The sequence below is a fragment of the Protopterus annectens genome, chromosome 17.part0 (genome assembly GCF_019279795.1).
Source record: "Protopterus annectens isolate FY-2018-M chromosome 17.part0, PAN1.0, whole genome shotgun sequence".
Taxonomy (NCBI): Eukaryota; Metazoa; Chordata; order Ceratodontiformes; family Protopteridae; genus Protopterus; species Protopterus annectens.
The window spans coordinates 747,941,413-747,964,355 of record NC_056751.1 but is presented as its reverse complement, the minus strand read 5'-3'; the positions used below and the strand labels follow the sequence as shown (position 1 = coordinate 747,964,355).

General features: G+C 44.3%; 1 protein-coding gene across 1 annotated transcript in view; it reads left to right on the top strand.

Annotated features, from left to right (window-relative positions):
• The first annotated feature begins 441 nt into the window (after positions 1–441).
• The window catches only part of LOC122791507 (ras-related protein Rab-10-like), a 314,823-nt gene continuing 292,321 nt past the window's right edge, over positions 442–22,943 (top strand). The window contains exon 1 of the mRNA XM_044059249.1: positions 442–1,052. Coding sequence (XP_043915184.1) covers positions 920–1,052 — 133 coding nt within the window. The 5' untranslated portion in view covers positions 442–919. The remainder of the gene's footprint in view (positions 1,053–22,943) is intronic.

The window sequence follows — 22,943 nt, the reverse complement described above, 5'->3', positions numbered from 1 at the left end:
ATGCTACAAGAATAAGCTTTTATTTAGGCAAAAAAGTGAAGTTCTGTCCTTTGTACTGGCCATGGGTATGTTTTGGCCTGCAAAATCTGCCATTTGTACCACGAATGTCCCACTTTGGGCATTTGAAAAGGTGGCAACCCTACCTCAAGTACGGAGCATTTATTTAAATGTGGTTCCGGGTGTAGACATCCGCAATATGGCGCAGTATAGTTCACATGAAATCATTTTATAATTTCCCCTCCCCGCAGTTCTTATGTACGTAATTAGTTACATAATGCCTTATTCTATTACCTATTTTACTGGACTGTATAAATATATATAAAAAATTTTTAAGTTGATTACTCGGAGCCTATATACACATTAAATAGCGACCCCAGTGCAAGGAGGGAGGCTGGAAAATGGTCCTAACTCAAGCGCATGCGCATAAGCAAAAAAAAAAAAGTAAGGTCGCGATAAATACTGACTTGTATATTAATGTATAATATTTAATTCAGAAAATCGTATTATTTACTGTTTAGGTATACTATTATGTGTATTTCAGTTTTCTCCTTACGTTGTTGGCTATGCGTGTTAAATATACTTTGAACAGTACGGGAATACTCAATCAGCAGTTTGACAGCATACCAGGACGCAAAATTGCCAAAAGCTTTTTACAAGTGGTCTTGGAGCTTAAAAAACTTAACACGACAAGAAGTCGTTTGAGCTCATGGACCTTAAAAAGACATGGGTAGTTTTTATATATATATATGAAAAGTGTATGCTAATATACAACTGACAATAAGTCGGAAGTTAGGAATTTTTGGACCAGAATCTGTGACTGCTGTGTAAAGACACTTTGGTAAAAAGGCGCAGCCGGCTGCTTCAAAATTACATGTGGGAGTCTGACGAGAATAACACATGCATGGACTGAGTATCTTGTATGCAGATGATGGCTAATATGAAAGCAGTTTTGTTAAAGATAGTACTGGCCGGCGAATCGTTCGTAGGCAAAACATCTATTTTAAAAAGGTATACCGACAGCAAGTTTGACGCATCTTTTCTCACTACAGTAGGTAAGGAGAAACAACTATTATAATATATACAGTATTGTGACAGCAGCGTTAAAGTTACACCGTTGCTGAAATATTCATGTTCACTGTACAAGAATAGGTCCTCCAAGTGACGATATGGAGGCACTTTTTATTCTCTAGTTAATAAAGTGGATTGTAGCTGATGGTTTGATACTTTTTGACAGTCTGACTGCATTTCGCTTACCACCTGTTGATATACTAGCAAGCACTATTAGCTTACAAAGTTATGGCTTAAGAAAAAAAGTTATGCTCATGCTCCTCTGTGTTTGGTAACTATTAAATATCGCCTTTTCTGTTATACAATTGCAGTTTCAAGGGTTAAAACCAATCTGCTGTCACTAGATCACTAGCGGGGAATAGAAGACGCGCTGTATCCAGTTGCCTGGCTGCTTTCAAACAACTCAGTATCTTTGATGATTGGTACCACTGGTAACTGTGCGTGCATATGTACGCGCACCCACAAACACTAAACAAATACCTGTGTGTGTATGTGTGCGCGATTGTTTCTGCATATTTATCAGTTTAGAATGCGTATGCATTGTAGGAATATAAGCAGGTGAATATAGAAACAAAAAGCAACTCTGTGTATATAGGTGTGTTGCATGTATGCGTGTCCGATATACATACGTACTCACACACACCTATGTCCGAGACCTTTTAACCAAGGGAACAGAGCCTGTTCACAATAGAAAAGGACTATCTTTACAACAGCAGACTCTAGCCCATTTGGTGAGAGTATACTAGATTTCCCTGGCCGAAGGAACCTAGTCCTTCCAGGCCAGCCAAGGGAATCTAGTGTGTATAATTTGAGAATGCTAAGTCCTAGTGGGGAAAAAGAGGGTCTTTGCAGGAAGAGATTCTAGGCATTTTGAAGTGAACAGTCTAAACTCCATTGGTTGAAAAAACCTTGGTCATTAATAAACATGATATAGTCTGATGTATTAAATATGAATAACTGGGTCGTTTCAGCGTACCGTTTAACTGTCCCTGATTTTCACTGAAGTTTTAGCTCTGTCCGTCTTAATTCCTCCTAAAATTAATGACCTTTTTGGAGAAAATTTGGTAAATTACGTTTAGTAAATAATAGCAATAATTAGCTATTGACTTTCTACTTCAGAAGGTACATACTAATTCATATTCTAGCAATCTTTCAGGTCAGTAGCACTAATATTTTAAAACTGTCCCTAATTATTTTTGGATTTATCCCTGATTTTGATGAGTTTTGTCCCTGACTGGTTGAGAGTTTTTTGGAGCATGGAATCTAGCTTTTTAATACACTAGATTGTAGGGGAGTAAGGATTATATTTTAGTAAGCATAGTCTAACTTGTTTATAAGCATGTTGCAGTCTATTTACAGGAATAATTCTAATCATTGTCGTGTTTATTTATTAATCTAATTTTTTTTCATGTAAAAGTATTTTTTGTAAAAGACAAATTCAGGGAAAAAAGATTCCTTCAGTATAGATTTCCTTGGCTGAAATGAACTCACCCTTTAAGTCAAGAGAATCTATCTTGTCTTGGGTGAAAAGACTAAATTATTGTGGTGAAAAGGATCTTCTCAGATTATAGCCCCATTTGATGTACAGTGGCATGAATGACCATTTTTTTCAGGATGGAGCTGCACTACACTCTCTTTGCTGAGCATACTGTCAAGTCCTTTTACATTACAGTCCAGTGGCTGAAGGGACCTAGTCCTTTCAGCCAAGGGAATCTATTCTGTTCTGTGTGGCAAGGCTAAATTATAGTGGGGAAAAGCCCCTTCTTTCAAGGAATAAATCCTAGATCCTTTGTATAGTGGTTGGAATGATATATTTTTTTTCAGGAAAGAGTTGCAGTACATTCTTCAGGCTGAGCACAATATCAGGTTCATTCAGTATTGATTCACATGATTAAAGGACCCTGGTCCTTTCAGCAAAGGGAATCTAGGCTGCTTTATATAAAACAACTAAATTCTGTTGGAGGAAAGACCTATCTTTCTGGGAATACATTCTATCCCATTTGGTGTATAGTGGCAGGAATGATAATTATTTTCAAGAAGGAGCTGCACTGCATGCGCCATCATGTCTCTTCAGCCTAGAATCCTGTGGTTGAAGGGACGTAGTCCTTTCAGCCGAGGGAATGTAGCTTGTTCTCTGTGACATGGTTAAATTCTAGTGAGGAAAAAGGACCTCATTTCAAGGAGTAGATTCTAGCCCCTTTGGTGTAAGGTGGTAGGAATGACAAATTTTTCAAGGAAGAGCTGCGCTGCATTGTTTTGTTTAAAGGGACATAGTCTATTCAGCGAAAGGAATGCACCCTGTGTTTTTTAACAGTAGGCGTGCTGATTGCAGTAAGAGAAAGATATGGGAAGATAAATTTCCGCTGGCATTTTGAAAATAGGCTGTGTTGTACTTGCAGGAAAGAACACAGCCATTAACTGACTTGTATATTTGTGTGTATATGTATATGTGTGCGTGTATGTATGTATCCATACTTATATAGGTTCATAGGTAGGTACTAGGCTATTGGCCCTAGGGCCTATATAAGCCTAGCCAAAAAGGTACTCTGGTTTTCGCCACCCAAGAAAATGATTTTCCTGTGACCCTGTCGAGCAGAGCCACAGAGGTGATCCCTGGGACAAATTTCCTATTTCCCATCCAATCATCAAGATTTTTCTTGAAGTGTGCTAAGGAGGAGCTTTGTTTGATATAGATAGGTAGTTTGTTCCAGAGTATGGGAAGTCTTTGGGACAGGAATCTATTCCTCCAGCATGTTCTGTTTATTGTGGTGACAGGGTTTAGGTCCCTAGAGTGTGTAGCTCGGAGGGATTGGGATTTCTTTAAGTGGAGCATGTCCAACAGCTCTGGGTTTGGCATAGCTTTGTATGTTAGGCAGAGATCGCCTCTGAGTAGGCGATATGTGATGGAATAAAGCTGGAGGTTTTTGAGACGGTCTGCGTAGGGCATCTGTTTGAGGCCAGTAATCCTCTTTGTGAGGTATTTGTGCGGCCTTTCCAGTTGTTGTAGATGTCTTGTGAGGTACATACCACAAAGGATGTTGTACTCTATAATGGGTCTAATGAATGAAGAGTATAGAGGGGTATAATGACCTCTTTTTTTTTTCCTGGATGAGAAACCTTTTGTGATGAGGTGTGCCACGTAGAAGGATTTCCTGACTACTGTGGCGATGTGATTATCAAAGGAGAGACTACTGTTCACCTGTGTTCCAAGGTCTCATCACACTTTCGGTGTTAAGTAGACTACCACCTATGTGGTAGCTCATGGGTACAGAGTTTGTACTAAAGGGGATGACAATGCACTTTTTGGCATTAAGCTTGAGGCCATGGCTTTGATACCAGGCATCTGCCTCGGTGAGGCCCTTTTGTAGGATATCCACATTGTTAGGAGTTTCGAATATGGCTCCTAGTTTGCAGTCATCTGTGAACCTCATTAGCCAAAGACCTTCTGTGTTAGCCTGTACTTCAGAAAAGTAGATACCAAACAGGAGAGGACCCAGGAGTGAACCTTGCGGTACTCCACTTGTCACTGGTCTGAAGTCGGATTTGGAGTCTGCTACTTTCACATTATGGGTTCTGTCAGTGAGCCAGTTGGCAACCCATCTTGTGACATAGGGATTTATACCTAGTTTAGTGAGTTTATCAATAATTCCAGAGTGGGAGATGGTGTGAAAAGCCGTGACAAGGTCTAGATAGGCTGCATGAACCACCATACTCTCGACTATGGCTTTGGTGACTGGTTCAAAGAAGTCTATCAAGTTTAGGAGACATGATCTGGCTTTTACAAACCCGAACTGGGTGGGGTCCAGAGTTTGGAGATTACCAATGTCTTTGTTTATAAATTTCATGATGATACGTTCCATGGCCTTGCAGGCCAGGCTCATTAGGCTAATGGGGTGGTAATTCCCGGGGTCCGTGATGGCTCCCCCTTTGTGGAGTGGGATAACCATCACTGTGCGCCATTCAGTGGGCACAAAGCCTGAGGTGAGACTATGATTGAACATGGTACTTAGGTGGGGTGCCAGTTCATTCTGTAGTTCATGTAGAACGCTGCCTGGGATGTTGTCCGTTCCCATTGATGCTGTGTTCTTGGCTTTGGAGAGTGTGGTTTTTACCTGTGCAGCCATGATTACAGGAACTTTGCATTCTTCTGGTATAGAGATGGGCCCTTTAGTGGATGAGAGCGGGGTATTAGCACTGAACCTATCTGCCAAGATGTTGGCAATATGAGTTGGTTCTGTATATTTAGTGCCATTGTGCTGTAACTCAGAGCAGATCTGAGTGTTGCCATTGAGATTCTTGACATAGCTGTAGAATGCTTTGTGGTTGTCTTTAGAATCAGTGGCAATTTTGTTTTCGTAACTAGCTTTGGAGGATTTTATGAGGGATCTCAGCTTCTTACTGAGGCTGACCAGGGAGTTCCTCCAATCATAGGATTTTACTGTTTTTTGCAACAGTTTCTTTCTTCTGTTGTAGAGTTTGTTTATGACAGGGGACCACCAGATTGGCTTCTTTTTTTTTGGAGGATAGCATCTTGGTTCCGTTGGGGATAGCACGATCCATGCACTCATGTAAGTGCTTATAAAGTGCATTTGTGTAGGATTCAACAGTTGTACCTCTATGGTCCGTTTGCATGGGTGTCGTGAAGTTTGCCACTTCTGTCTTAAGAAGTGTGAAGTTGGTTTTGGAGAACTTTTTACAGTGGTTTCCGTAATGGGGGGTGGGGGCAGGATGCGGATGTCTAGGGTGATTGGCTTGTGGTCTGATTTGACCAACGAGAAATTGACCTCTGTGGAACACCGGTCACCCATGTTGGTAATGACCAGGTCTAGGATATTGCTGCCCCTGGTGGGGGTGTGGATAAGTTGATCCAAGGTATTGGAATTTATAAATTCCAGAAAACATTGGGCAAAAGAGTTGTTACATGAGTAGTTTTCCCAGTTAATGGTGGGGTAGTTGAAATCTCCCATTATTAGGGTGTTGGGTTGTACCCTAATATTTTCCAGTGTATCAAGAAATGAGAAGTGGTAATCCTGGGGCATGGTGGGGGATCTGTAGCAAGTTACAATTTGGAGTGCGGTCTTGCCTAGAGTTAGTTGCACTTGGATAATTTCGGATGCATTATGCTGAACAACTAGCCTGGAGGTGTGGATATCCTTAATGAATATGGACACACCTCCGCCTTTAGTGTTTCAGTCCAGGTTAGATAGCCAAAAGGTGTGGTATGAATTTATAGCCTGATAATGCAGGGGTGCTCTCTGGAGCCTTGAACCAGGTCTCTGTCACTGCACAGATGTCTATGTTCTCCATTTTAAGGAGTGCCTCGAGTGAATGCATTTTGAGGTTTAGACTTCTAGCGTTGAGTAGCATTACCCTCAGATTTTGTTTGCTTCTACCTGTTACGGTGGTGAATTTGTCATTTGAACCTTGCCTTAAAAAGGCACTCTAGGTTTGGCAAAAGCCTTAGCCAGTATCTGTAACTCCAAGGGTGACAGGTGCAGGTCATCTCTGGCAAAGCATCGTGGTCTGACAGTCATGTCATCCCAGGCAGACAGATACTGGATCCCTTTAGAATGACACCAGAACCTTAGCCAGTTGAAGTCAATCATTTTGTCCTTGTACTTTGCTATCATTCTGCATGATGGCAGGATGCTACTCAGGACTAGGGTCATACCTGCCTGGGCTACAAGATTGGAGAGCTCCTCCATGTCTGTTTTCGTGTAGTCCAGGGAGGTACGTCTCAGGTGATTCATGCCAACATGGAGAATGACAGAGTCGTATTTGTACTTGTTGTGGAGTGACCTGAGTGCGTGCATTATGTGGTGGATCCTGGCACCCGACAGCCAGCTGACAGTAACTTGCTCCTTGTTTAGCCTGGTGAGTAGAACATCAGTGTGCCTGACTATAGAGTCACCTATGACTAAAGTGTTGGGTACGTTGTTATGCCTTATGGGCTGTGTTGAGTGGCATGCTGGGTTTGTGGGCTGTGTGTCATTTGGATTTTGTTGGGTGGTGGAGGTTGCTTGCGTTTCTGCTTTGGAGGTCTCTGTTGCATGAGCAGATTTTTATTGAGAGCCTCCGTGAATGTAGGTGTGTGTTAAGATCTACTTATAAGTTTCAAAGTCTCAAAACAGTGGGCTGGATTCATGAAGGCTTGCACGTAGTCTAACAGTAGTGTAAGACTTCAGACAGGCAATATGTCTGCCGAGCGATTCAGTAATAGCCGGCAGTGGTGTGCATGAGAGTTCCTAAAACTACTCTTGCACGGACAGTGTTATGGTATGCAAATTACCTCATTTGCTGCTGAAAGCTATGCAAATTAGGTAAATTTGCGATCCAGGAAACACTAACCTGTCCGTGGAAGAGTAGTGTTATTTGCAGAAATGTACTCCGTTGGTAACGGAGTACCGTTCTGCAAATAGCTAAACTGAGCAATGACAGCTCCAAATAAAGGATGCATCCAGTTGAGGAAGCATGCCGATGGCCAAATATAAGGCCATTGGCATTTTTATAGGTTGAAAATTAATAAAATTTAAGTTTTATTTTTTCCCCGATGTTTAAGCATAGAGCAGTGTCGCGCAAACGTGCGGCACTTTAAAAAATAGCCAAAACTAGGCATGTTTAATAAAAACATTATTCTGCCATGCAGGTGAATGGCAGGCTGAAGACAACATGGCTACTGAGTAGTGGTTGCTAAGGGGGGAAGCTCAGTTTGAGAGATGTAACCAAGCATTAGTAGGCAATAATATGCAAACGAGGATAAGGATAGTGAATCCCAATTTTCCCTGGTGTGAGCCATGTCCCTAGAGTAGGGGAGTAGTAGAGTAGAAGATAGGAGACATCATGAGGGGTATGTCTGAAAGACTGTAAGCTTATTGGAGCAGAGTGGCTTGTGTTTGCCATGAGTTGCTCAGGATTGCAAGAGGCTTGTCTACAGTTGTCCTAGCTGAAACCCAGAAACCGAAGGTGTACGCCGTGGATATATCTGAAATTTCTTGCAAACGTGCTTATACCGTGTGCATGCCTGTAAGCCTTTGTGCACGCGTGTGTGCATGTTTGTGCGGCACTGCCCCTTGTGGAAACAGAAAGGGAAAAGGAAGGAAAAGAAGTAGTAGGAAGTTAACCAAGGAAAACTAGCAGATCTGCCAGGTGAAAATCAGAATCAGCCAATTACACAGGCAGTACACTAGTCCAGCCCAGCCCAGCACTTAAAACTCTGCAAACAACATTCCCCCATGTTTTTCTCACACTGCAGTATACAAAGAGTGAAAACTTTAACTCTGACAAAAAAATGTTAGGGGCTGCCATTGCTATCATAAGCCAACATGTGCAAGATGCTGAGGGTGGTGCCATTGCGAATGCTGCTGAGCAACCCACAGTGAGGAGACTGAGAAGAGTGTACAGACCCAGGGTAACCTACCAGGGGCTACATGAGCTGGAGATAGTGGAGCGCTATGGAGTGGACAGAGACCTCCTGCAGCAAATTGTTGAGCTGTGCAGGCCACACCTCACACACACAACCAACAGAGGGGAACCCATCCTAGTGGTAACCAAGGTATGTGTTGGCCTAAGAATACTAGCAACAGGTACCTTCCAGAGACCAACTGGTGATATGATGGGGATTTCACAGGCATCGGCATCCAGAGTACTGCACCAATTTCTGAATGCCATGTCAGCACATGTCGGTGATCATGTATATTTCCCCAATTCCCGTGAGGCATTGGCTAGCAATATGCGTGTTTTCCAGCAAATAGCGGAATACCTTGAGGTAGTGGGTGCAATAGACTGCACGCACATACACATCAAAGCACCAGCCGGTGAGCGGGGTAGGGCCTACATCAACCGCAAGGGCTTCCCCTCCATCAACTGCCAGGTCGTGTGCGATGCCCAGGGCATAATACTGAATGTGTGTGCTGGCTGCCCTGGAAGCTACCACGATTCCCATATCTGGCATCTGACACAGCTGTGATTTGCCAATGGGGACATCCCTGACGGTCACCTAGTGGGGGATGCTGGATACGCACTGGAGCCGTGGCTGATGACACCCATCAGAAATGCACACACACCTGAACAAGTACTCCATAATGAGGCACACGCACAAACACAAAATGTAATCGAGCGTGTGTTTGGGATGCTGAAGTCACGGTTCTGGTGCCTGGACACATCTGGTGGAGCCTTGCACTACTCGCCAACTACATGTACCCAAATTGTCATGGTATGTGCCATGCTACACAATATGATCCTGCGAAAACAGCTGCAGCAGGAACAGCATGGGGCAGGGCCAAACAGCCCCCCACCATTGCCAAGGCCATCACAGGCGGAGAGTGACTCGGAGGAGGAACAACCTAAGCCTGCCCCAGTAGGCAGAAGGAGGCGTGCCCAGTATGCCTTGGCCTTGACAAAGAGGCAACACATAGCACATACACTGGCTCAGTAGGAACCCTGGAAATGATGCGTCTCTCTGACTCGCACATAAAATAAAAGGGATGCCTAACTTGACACTACCTGTTTTCAAACATGTATAGGGAGTGTACTATGTGCATCTGACATAGGCAGCCCTGGAACACCACCTGAGGCATGATTGCCCTGTTTTAAGCAATATAAAGCAGCACTAAGCAGCTTTTACCACTATTTAGTATATGTAAACAAAATTGCCCGCACTAACTAGAGCAACGCTGAGCAATGTTGGGCAAGGTCGGGCAAAGTTGAGCCAAGTCAGGTCAACATGCTCATATTTGCTTTACTGTTCCTTCAGCAGTCTGGTCTGCCCAGCATGAGTGACAGGGCTCGAACCCAGGATACTGTGCACTATAGTCACAGTAATGAACCATTAAGCCATGACAGCATTTCACTGGCACAGACACAGCAGGACAATAATTGTACACTAATGCAAGCACAAAGAAATGCTGCATCATCCCCCTAAAGAGGCATATGCATAACCTCCCCCACAGGCCTATGCAGACAGAGAACAGCAGACCAGGCGGTGTGATGTGGGTTGGGTAGGCTATGAAGTCGCAATTTAATATACGTGACATTGGACGCTAGGATCTGTAGTACAGTAGTATGCCTCAAGCCAGTATGATAGGCAACAGTACAGACTGAAATGGTGTACCTTACATAGCCGTGCAGGTCTAGCAAATATGTATAAGTGTCAGGTGAACCCCTCATCTTATGTACACCCACAGTAACAATCAGGTGCGCCCCCCGGGTAGAAATGTACAAAGAATAGCTGTCCCCCCGTATGTAGAAATGTTGATAAGTCTATGCATAGTGTCTCATGGAAGCCCTGCAGGCACAGCATGATCCCTGTTGATTTATGACACAAAGGTGAGCCCTGCAGTAAAAATACAACTTTATTTTCCACACACATATAGTATAAATGTCTATACCAGGCGTGCTCACACACTTCAACAAATGTAGTGGATTTCAGTCAGCAACATACTGAAAGGTCATACTGGGCATGCTCACACACTTAGGCCATGTCTGAGTACAGCAGTGGGCCACACATCTGGCAGTTGCATGTTTTACCCAGGGAGCCTGTCACTATTCACCAATCCTGCCTTGGGCACACAGTTATATGAAAACAGACACGTAATATATTGGAACCCTGTCATAATCAAACTATGTACCACAAGTACTTAAGTTGTTCACAGAAAGTGAAAAAGCAAAGAAGATCAATAAACCTGCAATCAGTATCATGAATAAACAATGTGCACTCCAAACGTTATCCAGTCCATATTCTGGAAAAGTAATCTGTGAAGGAGTCCATAGAGAACCATGACTTTTCCTTCCGCTATGTCATAAATAGCAATGTGCACTCATATATGTCCTGGGTCAGTGCAAACTGTAAATGACTGACATTGCCATCATCCTGTCAGACAGGCTCATACATACATACCCCCCACTCACTGACAAAAGGCCCTATCATCATACCTGGAGATTGTGAAAGCACAGATATCACATATAGAATGGGTAAACGGCTCCTTCCAAACCTGAAAACACGGCGTCTTTGGGATTACATTGTTTCCCTAGCTGTGTCATAAGTGAACCCCAGAACAAACAGACCCTGCACCTGAACAGTCTGTAGAGCCTTACCCTCTGTACAGGATATGAAACTGTTGAATGTGTTACAGCAACGTTTGGCACACTCCACAAGTGTTGGTGCACAACAGACCATGGGAACTATTGTCTTATAAGCCTATTAAGCCTGATCTGCAAGGCCATGGAGTCCATCATGATGGAACTCATAAACAGGGGAGCCTACAAACACCCAACCCTACCAATTTTGGTTTGGTCAGGGGCAGATCATGGTTCTCAAACCTGCTAGACTGTTTTCAAGGCAGTCACCCAGGACATACATCAATCAAATGAGCTATACACATCCCACATAGATGTTGAAAAGTCCTTTTCCAACATCCCAGACACATGTCGTATCCACAAAATCAACAACCTGTGCATAAATATGTATGTCATCTGATGGATTGCCAACTGGGGCACAGATAGATCACACAAGGTAAGAATTGTGGTCTCTGTTCAAGCTGGTAACAACTGCTGTCCCCCATGTCTCAGTCCTGGGACCCCTCCTGTCTGGTATGTACTTTTCAGAAATACAGTCAAACACACGAGGGCTATGTTTAGCAAAGCTTGTGGATGACTGCAAAAAGTTGTCATAATCGATGTTTGGGACAACAAAGACATCCTTGAAAAGGGCCTCAGTCAGACAGATGTGGTGTCAAAATTATGGCCTCGAGCTACAGTCATACAAATACCACATAGATGCCAACACCCTAAATATGGAGGTGATAATAAGGGATCTATGGACACGTGGATAGTCATCTCTACTTCCAGAAACACATTCACAAAGTGGTCAGAAAATCATGCTATGTGTTCCCACAAACTGCAAAGGTCTTTGAATGTAGGTCAAAGGAGGTTCCCTCTACTCATCAATCATCAGACCCGTCAGAGAGTACCACAAAACATTTGCGATGAATCTGACTAGGCACCTTCAGCAGCTGGAAAGACCACTGTAGTACCTCAACAAGAGGATTACCGGCCTCAAACAGTTGCCCCATGCAACAAGACTGAATTTAACTCAATCTGTACTCTGTTGCATACTGTCTACTCAGGAGATCTCTGCCCAACAGACAGGTCCATGTCATGGCAACACTCAGATCTGCTCTGAGTTACAGCTCAATGGCACTAAATATACAGACCCAACTGATATTGCCAACATCCTGGTAGATAGGATCAGTGCTAACTTTACCCCCCTCTCACCCATGAAAGAGCACATCTCTATAATGGAAGACTGCAAAGTTGCTGTCATCACGGCTGCACAGGTAAAAGAAACACTCTCCAAAGCCAGCATCACAGCATCCATGGGACCAGATAACTTCCCAGGCTGTGTTCTACACAAACTACAGAACGAACAGGCACCACACCGACGTACCATGTTCAGTCATAGCCTCACCTCAGACTTTGTGCCTGCTGAATGGTGCACAGTGACGGTTATCCCACTACACAAGGGTGGAGACACCACGGACCCCAGGAACTAGCGCCCCATTAGCCTGATGAGCCTGCTCTACAAGGCCATGGAATGTATCATCATACAACTTATAAAAAAATACATTGGTAATCTCCAAACTTTGGACCACAACCATGTTGGGTTTGTAAAATGCAGATCATGTCTCCTAAACCTGATAGACGACATTGAAGCAGTCACCAGAACCATAGACAAGGGTAAGGTGGTTCACACAGCCTATGTAGATCTTGCCACTGCTTTCAACACCATCCCCCACTCTGGTATTATAGATAAACCCACTAAAATGGGTATAAATTGCTATGTCACAAAATGGGTTGCCAACTGGCTCATTGACAGAAAACACACTGTGAAAGTAGCAGACTCCAAGTATTACTTTGGACCAGTGACGAGTACAGTACTACAGGATTCAGTCCTGGGTCCTGTCCTGTTTTGTATCTACTTCCCTGAAGTAAACTTTAACATGGAAGGTCTGTGGCTAATGAAGTTTCCAGATGACTGCAAACTAGGAGCCATAATTGTAAATACTAAAGATGTGGACATCCTACAAAAGGGCCTCACTGAGACAGATGCCTGGTGTCAAAGCCATGGCCTTAAGCTCAATGCCAAAAAGTGCATTGTCATCCCCTTTGGTAAAAACTCTGTAGCCATGAACTACAACATAGGCAGTAGTATACTTAACACTGAAAGTGTGATAAGAGACCTTGGGTCACAGGTGGACAGTAGACACACCTGTGATAATCACATCCCCACAGTAGTCAGGAAATCCTTCTACGTGGCACAACTCATCACAAAAGATGTCTCATGCAGAATAGAAGAGGACATTGTTCCCCTCTACTCATCACTCACTAGATCCATAGTAGAGTACAACGCCCCTTTTGCTATGTACCTCACAAGACATCTACAACAACTGGAAGGCCTGCAGAAATACCTCACAAAGAGCATTAGCGGCCTGAAATACATGCCATACACAGACCTTCTCAGAATGCTCTAGCTGTACTCAGAGGTGATCTCTGCCTAACATACAAAACTATGTCAAACACAGAGCTGTTGGACATGCTCCATGTAAAACACTCACAATCCCTCTGATCTTTGGCCCCAAAACCCAGAGTGAAATACAAAAGGAAGGGGTGTATCCATTTACCTTATGGATACCCACACCTTCAGGTTAGTGGCACAGCATGTGGCCTTGGAGACCATGCAAGTGTAACTAACATTGTGCAAAGCTGCTTATCAGATTGCAGCCTGCTACAGATCACCTACCTTGTCTCGGGAACCTCACTCAGTATTCCTAAGAACAGTGGAAAATATAAAGGTCCTATCAGACACCATTATATGAGGAGATTACAACTAGCCAAACATTGAGTGGGAGAAGTACTTGTGTACAACGTCTTTTGCCCAGTGTTTCCTAGAGTTTAAAAACTCAAACGCCCTGGAACAGCTGGTCACCATGCCCACTAGAGGTGACAACATACTGGACCTGATCATCACCAACATGGGGTACCAGTGTTCCACAACAGAGATAAACCCCTCGCTGGTAATATCAGATCATAAAGTAATCACACTGGACATCCACATCCCACCCCCACCCCCCAGTCAAGGAAACCACTGTGAAGACATTTTCAAAAGCAAACTGCACACTTTCCAAGACCAAAGTGGAAAGTTTCAAAGGCCCCCTTGCTATAGGATAATGCTATACAGTCTGCCGAATCATTTACAAGTGCATTCTATGAGCATCTACAGGGATGCATGGATAGAGACATCCCAAATAAAACCAAGATGCACTCCTCCAAAAATGAGAAACCAATCTGGTGGTTGTCGCTCATAAATAAGCTATACAACAGAAGGAGGAAACAAACACATGTTAGAGCAAACTTCACAAAAGGAAAGGCATCACTGATCATTATTAGGAAGAAACAATGATCGCTCATAAAATAATACAAGGCCAGTTTCTAAAGACAAATTGCCAAGGAATGTAAGAATAACAATCACAAAGCCTTTGTTAGCTATACCAAACATTTAGGTGGAAACTCTCAATATGCAGTCATCTACTGCAAAATGGCAAAAAATACACTGAACCAACTTACATTGCCCACATCCTGGGGGACAAGTTCAGTGCAACCCCCCCATCACCCCCAAAAGAGCCTGTGTCCATCCCAGAAGAATGCAGAGTCCCAGACTTCATGGACATGCAGATAAAAACAGCCCTCTCCAAAGCTAAGAACACAGCATCAATAGGACTGGATGGTGTCCCAGGCTGCGTCTTATACCAGCCCCAAAAGGAACTACGCCCTCACCTACATTCACTGTTCAGACTCAACCTTACCACAGGCTATGTACCCAAAGAATGGCCTACAGCAACAGTCATCCAGCTCCACAAAGGGGGTGCCACAACAGAACCTGGAAACCATTGCCCTATAGGCCTACTCAGCCTGGTCTGCAAAGCTATGGAGCAAATTATCATGGAACCCATAAACGGAGACATTGGGGACTTCCAGACACTGGACTCTACCCAACTTGGTTTTGGTAAAGGCTGATCTTGCCTCCTAAACCTAGTTGACTTATTTGAGACCGTTACCAAGGACATAGATGGAGGTGAAAGTAGTTCACACAGCCCACCTGGACCTCACTAAGGCCTTTCGACAACATTCCCCACTCTGGCATCATGGACAAGCTTACCAGCTTGAACATTAACAGCTATGTCGCAGGATGGGTGGCCAACTGGCTCACAGATCAAACACACATGTTCAAAGTTGCAGGTGCCATGTCCGACTCTAAACCAGTCACAAATGGCATCTCACAGGTCTTGGTCCTGGGACACCACCTGTTCAGTAGATACTGCTCAGGGGTACAGGCAAGCACGGGAGGAGTATGGCTGAACAAGTTTGCAGATGACTGCTAACTGTGGTTCATAATCGACTCTATGGCTGACAGACATCCTCCAGAAGGGTCTTACAGAGACACGTGGTTTCAAAACAATGCCCTAAAACAGAATGCCAAAGAATGCATAGTCATCCCCTTTGGATAAAACAAAATGCACACAAATTACCACATAGGTGGTAATCCAGTATGTACAGAGAATGTAATTCTGGCCCTGGGGACCCAGGTAGAGATAGTAAACTCTCCTTTGATGATCACATTGCCAAAGTAAATTCCTTCTATGTAGCCCACCTAATGTCACTTAATGCAACGCACTTTGTCTAGTCTGATGATGTCACCATCCTACAAATATACCTGTGGAAAGGAGAACTCCCAGTAATGTGTATAGTGCATTGTGTAAATGTGTACTGCTCTAGTATCATAAATTAGTTAGGTAGGGGTTTGAATCCTGCACTTGACAACTGTTTGTGTATCTCCTTGGAGAGGAGCAACCTTTGTGTAAATGTGTACTGCTCTAGTATCATAAATTAGTTAGGTAGGGGTTTGAATCCTGCACTTGACAACTGTGTTTGTGTATCTCCTTGGAGAGGAGCAACCTTTGTGTAAATGTGTACTGCTCTAGTATCATAAATTAGTTAGGTAGGGGTTTGAATCCTGCACTTGACAACTGTGTTTGTGTATCTCCTTGGAGAGGAGCAACCTTTTTGGCGACTACTACAACACCTTAAAAGTGGTGTACTTATCTTTGTCAAGTCTGATGATGTCACCATCTTATAAATATACCTGTGGAAAAGAGAACTCCCAGTAATGTGTATAGTTTGTCATGTTAATGCGCACTCCTCTACTGTCATAAAGTAGTAAGGTAGGGGTTTGAATCCTGCACTTGACAACTATATGAGAGTGTGTTTGTGTCTATATGAGAGAGTGTGTGTGTGTATCTCCTTGGAGAGGAGCAACCTTTTTAGAGACTACTAAACCACCTTAAAAGTGGTATACTCATCTTTGTCAAGTCTGATGATGTCACCATCCTACAAATATACCTGTGGGAAAGGAGAGCTCCCAGTAATGTGTATAGCACGTTGTGTTAATGTGTACTGCTCTAGTATCATAAAGTAGTTAGGTAGGGGTTTGAATCCTGCACTTGGTGAGTGTGTGCTCTATGTGTGTGACACAGTTGGTCAATGTGTTGTGGGTTTTGCTTTTACTACTGTATGACATATCACAATGACAACAGTATGTGCATTGCACATGTCAGGTAGCTGTGTGGCAAATACATATACGTACATGTGACCTCAATTATTTCATAGGTGGGAACCCTGCTTTCTCCATAAACACATCTGTTATCTTTCCCAGAGTGTGCTGCCGCTTTCCAGACCTTAGGTCACATCTGTATGCGTGTGACAAGCCCAGCCACTGCAGTGATCTCTGGCCTAGGTCATCGGTGTCGCACACACTCATTACAGTTTCTACTGAATAGTGTGAATGAGGTTTTATGCCTGAGGTATATTTCAGACCTGTTCAAACGCAGCAAAGTCTGTCAGTGATGGCTATTCATTATGGGTGTACAACAACCTTTGTGGATAATGCATGCAGACCCCTTGTTGCTTATGCGATCCACCGAGGGATTTCAAAATACCTTTGGAAATGTGATTACCAAAGGAGAGATGATGTAACACGTGGCTGTATGTACACATCGGTACCTGTTCAACATGTTGGGGGCTACCACCTATGTGGTACTGTGGGGATACTATGTTTTGTAAAGGTGGATGACTATGCTTTAGTTGGCTTATAGCTTTACAGCATGGGTTTGACAACCGGTATCTCTCTGTATGATACCCTTGTGGAGGATGTGTGTGTCATCTGGAGAATGCATTATAGGCCACAGTATGCATTTCCAGACGTGGACGGACATATCTGTACTGTGTTTGCTTGTACCTAAGAGAGCTATACACCAAACAGGAGTGGTCCCAGGAATGGTTGCAGGTGAATACCACTGGTTACTGGCATAGTATAGTACCTGAAGGATCCAGCATAGTATAGTACCTGAAGGATCCAAATGTTACTGTGTGTCCTACATCTGTGTGTCAGTTGTCAAGACATCATCGAACAAATGTTTATGGTAAGACTGTTGAGGTTATGTATACTACCAGAATGCAAACCAATGGCAGATAGTAACAGTATCACCCACAGCACAGTGTCAAACCATGTCCTACACACGTGTACCCAAGTTCCAAAATGTGTGTAGTATAATGCATACTGGCCACCGATATAAACTATGGAGTGTTAACACTGTGTAATACAGGGCATGTCACCCTGCCCATGTGTGCACTATGCACGTACATGCAGACAGTGCACCTCTACCATGTTCACAAATGTACACCTGCAAATCTGTGCTGCACACATCCCACACATACTGTCCACTCTCTAACAAATGCTGCCAATACTACACACATCAGCCAAGTGGCACATGGGCTGACAATACACTATTGGAATTAACACTGGTGTAAACAATACTACATTGACAATCATAGCTTTAATGCATCATGCCTGCTCAGCTACACCTTCAAGGATAACTTTACTGCTGACAACATGCTAACATTGCTATACTGCTATAAAGTCACCCTGTGCATCAGCACCATGTTAGCCTGTTCCTGCATCAATGTTACAGATGACAGGAGGTGGCACAGGTTTCATCATATGCACAGGGTGTGTTGTTGGCTTGCCAGAGGTGTACATTGAGCCATACAATCAACATGTATGTGTATGTGTGTGAGGGCCAAGAGTACTGGTATGGGCCGAGTACTGGTATGGGCCAATGTTGATGTAATCTGTGCAGGTATGTGTTAGCCCTAGGTGTCTGGTTTATGTGTGTATGTGTCTGCATGCACACAGTTCCACCATGTGGCTGCCATATATGGGGATTTGTGGGACAGCCACAGACTGTACCTGCCAGGCTTTACAGATCACAGTCTCTGGCCACGGATACGGTACCTGTGCCTGGCATGGGTGCTACTGACAGTATCGGGTACTAAGGCAGACTGGGTACTATCCTCAGAGGTAGACATATGTACACTGGACCCAGGTCCCTGTTGGGACTGGCCAGAGCCACGTGCACGTGGTCTTCTTGCCACAGACAGCACCTGCCAGGCTTTACAGATCAGTCTCTGGCCACGGATACGATACCTGTGCCTGGCAGGGGTGCTACTGACAGTATCGGGTACTAAGCCAGACTGGGTACTATCCTCAGAGGTAGACATATGTACACTGGACCCAGGTCCCTGCTGGGACTGGCCAGAGCCATGTGCACGTGGTCTTCTAGGACGGTCTATGGACAGCCCACCCCCAACATTGCTGGGGCTGGTACTGGCACTACGGGAGTGGCTGTGACTTGAGGGACGTCCGCGGCGACTGCCAGCTGCTGATGTTGCTGGCATACGTACATCGACGTCTCAAACGTCCCGCACTGTCCTGACACATGGACATGACATTGCGGAGGACATCTAATGTCTCACCCCAACGTCTATCAGTGACCTCAGTGTAATTACGGATGGCACCTACTAGGTCACGGATACTGTCATTTAAAGCGGTGTTATGTGTCCTCTGTGCCCTTAGTCCCTGTCTGGTGTACCGTTCCATGCATGCCTGTGCCTCCATGACAGCCTGGAACATGCGTGAGGTTGAAAGACCTATGGCATGTTTGCCAGGGGCATGATGATCAGCAGTGCTCCGAGTACCCCTGGACATCTGCCTATGTAGTACCGTTCCAGACATCTGGGTATGGCTGCTATGTCCGGATGCATGTGCCACAGATACGACACTGTCCTGGCCATTGTCGACTGTACACTATCCCTCAGCTATGGGCATTGGTGATGATGTATTGGCAGTATAACTGTGTGCATGGATGGTGTGGACGCTTGTGTAGTGTCGAATGGTTGCCCATCGACAGACCCTGGCAAACATGCCTATGCCTCAACATGCCTATCCTCATTATCACTATTTGTGTCAGTGACATCAGGTTCCCTGCTGCAGTGAACAAGCCCAATCTCAGCACCTGTGAGAGGAAAACCGTAAACGCACTTTACAACCTGTACATGATGTCAGAACACATGCACACAAATACACTCCTCACTAAAGCAGACACACACACAAACACACACACACACCACCAGCAATCCAGAACATACTCAGTAGCGGTTGATGGTGGGGTACAGTATCACAAGCCAAACCGTCATATCACACGTGTCAGCATGCAGGACGTGTGTTGCTCAACAGCATGCAGTGCGAGTGTAGGCTGTCCTTGCTAATAACAGTATACATGGCTTTGATGCATGTGTGTTGTTGTTTAGTGATTGTCCTCACCCAGGAGCGCAATGTGTACATGTTTACAACATTGCTGTGCAAGTATTAAAAGCTCTTCAATGTCCTGTGCACCATCACTCACAGGTACACATACCATGGCTGGATGTGTATCTGTGTGTCACATAGATATCCATTTCTGATTAGAGTGTCTGTGTCTTTAGCAGATAATTGTGGACACAGGTTTAGCTCATGCATGCTATGTATACACACAGGATGAGTGGTGCATGTATACCTGATGGAATACCATTGCTCAACATAGCCACTGTACAGTAGTTATGGTGAGTGTAGAACATATTGTGGACATGGCAGTGCCAGCCATGACATGGCATGCTACAACACAACTGCAACATTGAACATCACACATACCCAGTGGGTGTCATGTGACCTATACACTCAATTAGCATTAGAAGACATATATGTGTCACTTTGTGCAAATGGTGATTGCTATGCATATTGTGTATAGGTGCATATGTTTGCACACACACAACATCGAGGTGTATAGCAATGAATGCTATGTGTAGTACTGTGGTTACTGTAACTGGATGGGGTGTAGTGTCATGGGCCATCATCATGCAGCATCATGTGGTCACTCAAGGCTACTAATGTGTGCCAGACCAGCACCTATCCTGCTGTACCTGACTTGCAGTACCATGGCTACATTCACCATTTCAGAGCCAGTTGTTACATGGGTTTGTAAGGTGCCCAATAGGGAGCATTGCCTAACGTGAATGTGTTGTGTGTTGAAGAGTGTTGCACCGCCCCATGATAGGCCTCTACCCCTAAGGTATATTATGTGTGCTGTGTGGATGATATTTGGATACTGGAGTGTGACCTTACAGCGGGTGTCTGAATACGCCATGTGTAACATATTAACATGTACTGCGTATGACAAAGTTGTGTATGTTGTGTGCATGTGTATCGAATCTGCCTATCCAATGTCCACTACAGTGTAGCCACAATTGTTTGGGATGCTGTGTGTATTGCATGTGTTTGAGGCAGCTACTCACGTTACTGAGATGTGCATAGTCTCACAGCAAACATGCACAGCATGCATTATACGTAGGTGTGTTACATGTGTACATGGCCTATACCTCACCTATGACATGCACATTTTATTATATTAAATGTAGAACACACTCACCAGCATGGGTCTGCTGCCTTGCTGTCGCACCAGAGGGACCTACAAGGATAGGAGACAGTTTGTCAGTGGCAACAACTGTGGCATTGCTACTGTGGGTTTGCAATCTTACAGTTGTACAACGGTGGCCTACAGATTATGTTCCAAATTATCAGTATTGCACAACACCAGGCTCCACATCTTCTAACTACACATTACACATCTCACATATGCATGATCTACCAATAGAGATAACAGTAGTCTACATATATTCCATGTTACCTGCACGCTCCGTGTGAACTTGCTGGGGGGCTCCGGCCTCCATGATGATACATGTCTGCTGCTGTTGTTGGCCAGGAGCCACCAGGCTCAGGAGCAGTTCCTCAACTCTGGTGAGGGGGGGGGTGGATGGTAACCCCACCACCTGTGGCAAGCTGTTGTCTACGGACATCAAACACATGCTGCTGGACATGTCTAAGTAATTCACTGCAGTGATGGCATACCTGCTCATATGTCCATTTATGCATGCCTATGGACAACATCTTGCCACAGTGCAGTCTGCTCATGCTGGTCCTGGCTGGTTCTTGAGAAAAGCAGTGTGTAGTGCTGAAACAGACTGGTTGTTATGACTTCATCCTCAGCAGGACTATAGGTTGGGTTGCGATGGTGGGCCATGAACCCTGGAAGACAATGAAACAATATGTGTGAGCAGGTCATGTGGTACACGTAACAGTCTACAGTACAGATATCACTGAACTGCCGTATATAGCAACCTATTGGCTGTTGGAGGATGCACACTTTCAATACCACATATTAGTGCTCAACCCACAACTGCCTGACCGTGCCTGACACGCTCTATATATTAAACCATGTTCTGCACAGCAACAAAGAGAAACCACTATGTAAGACTATACAACAGTACATGGCACACTGTATGCAACACAATGTACCACCTAGCCACAGGAGGTATATATCAAGCTAATGCATAAAGAAATATGTCATCCATTGCAATGATTGTAAAGTCCAGTTGCAGTATTACCAGTATACCCCACTAGTTGTTGATGGCAAACCCCTGCCTAAAATATGTGCACATTTGTGAATATAGGTGGCATACTGCTGTACTAGACTATACATGTTGCTAGATACGCACTTATATCCTGTAACACACACATGACCAAGGGCATGTTACAGGCATACCTACACACACATCAGACATGCATACAAGACACAAAGGTATGGCAACCCAGATGAGCTTTACGTGTGTACCATACAGTACTGCGTGTCAGTACTTACAAAACCTTATGCCTGAGGTATGTAATCTGTGAGAACTACAGGGAACACACAAAACAGTGGTTCCAAGCAATGTGGACATACACCATAAGTTCATATAGGATTTGGATTCACCAGCAGTACCAATCAATAAGCATACATGTACTGCTTTAGCCTCCAATGGCACACCCCAGTTAACACCAAGGGACTACGACAGAACATATGCCATACTGCTTTTTCTGCCTAGCAATAGCATACACATCTTTTGCTGGGATCAGAGCTAGGACACAGGATACCATGACAGAAACAGTTTCCCACTAAGCTATCCCACATATACACAACTTTGACACATTCACCATCACACTCAGTCAACCTCACATTGCAACAAGTACATGTGGGTGTGTATCAGTTCATAGGTAGGTAATAGGCTATTGGCCATAGGGCCTATAGAAGCCTAGCCAGATGGTACCCTGGCCTTTAGACACCCAAATAATTTAATTTCATGTGTCCCTGTCAAGCAGAACCACAGAGGTGATTCCCGGGGTGTATTTCCGTATACACAACTTTGACACATTCACCATCACACTCAGTCAACCTCACATAGCAATTATTGCAACAAGTACATGTGGGTGTGTATCAGTTCATAGGTAGGTAATAGGCTATTGGCCATAGGGCCTATAGAAGCCTAGCCAGATGGTACCCTGGCCTTTAGACACC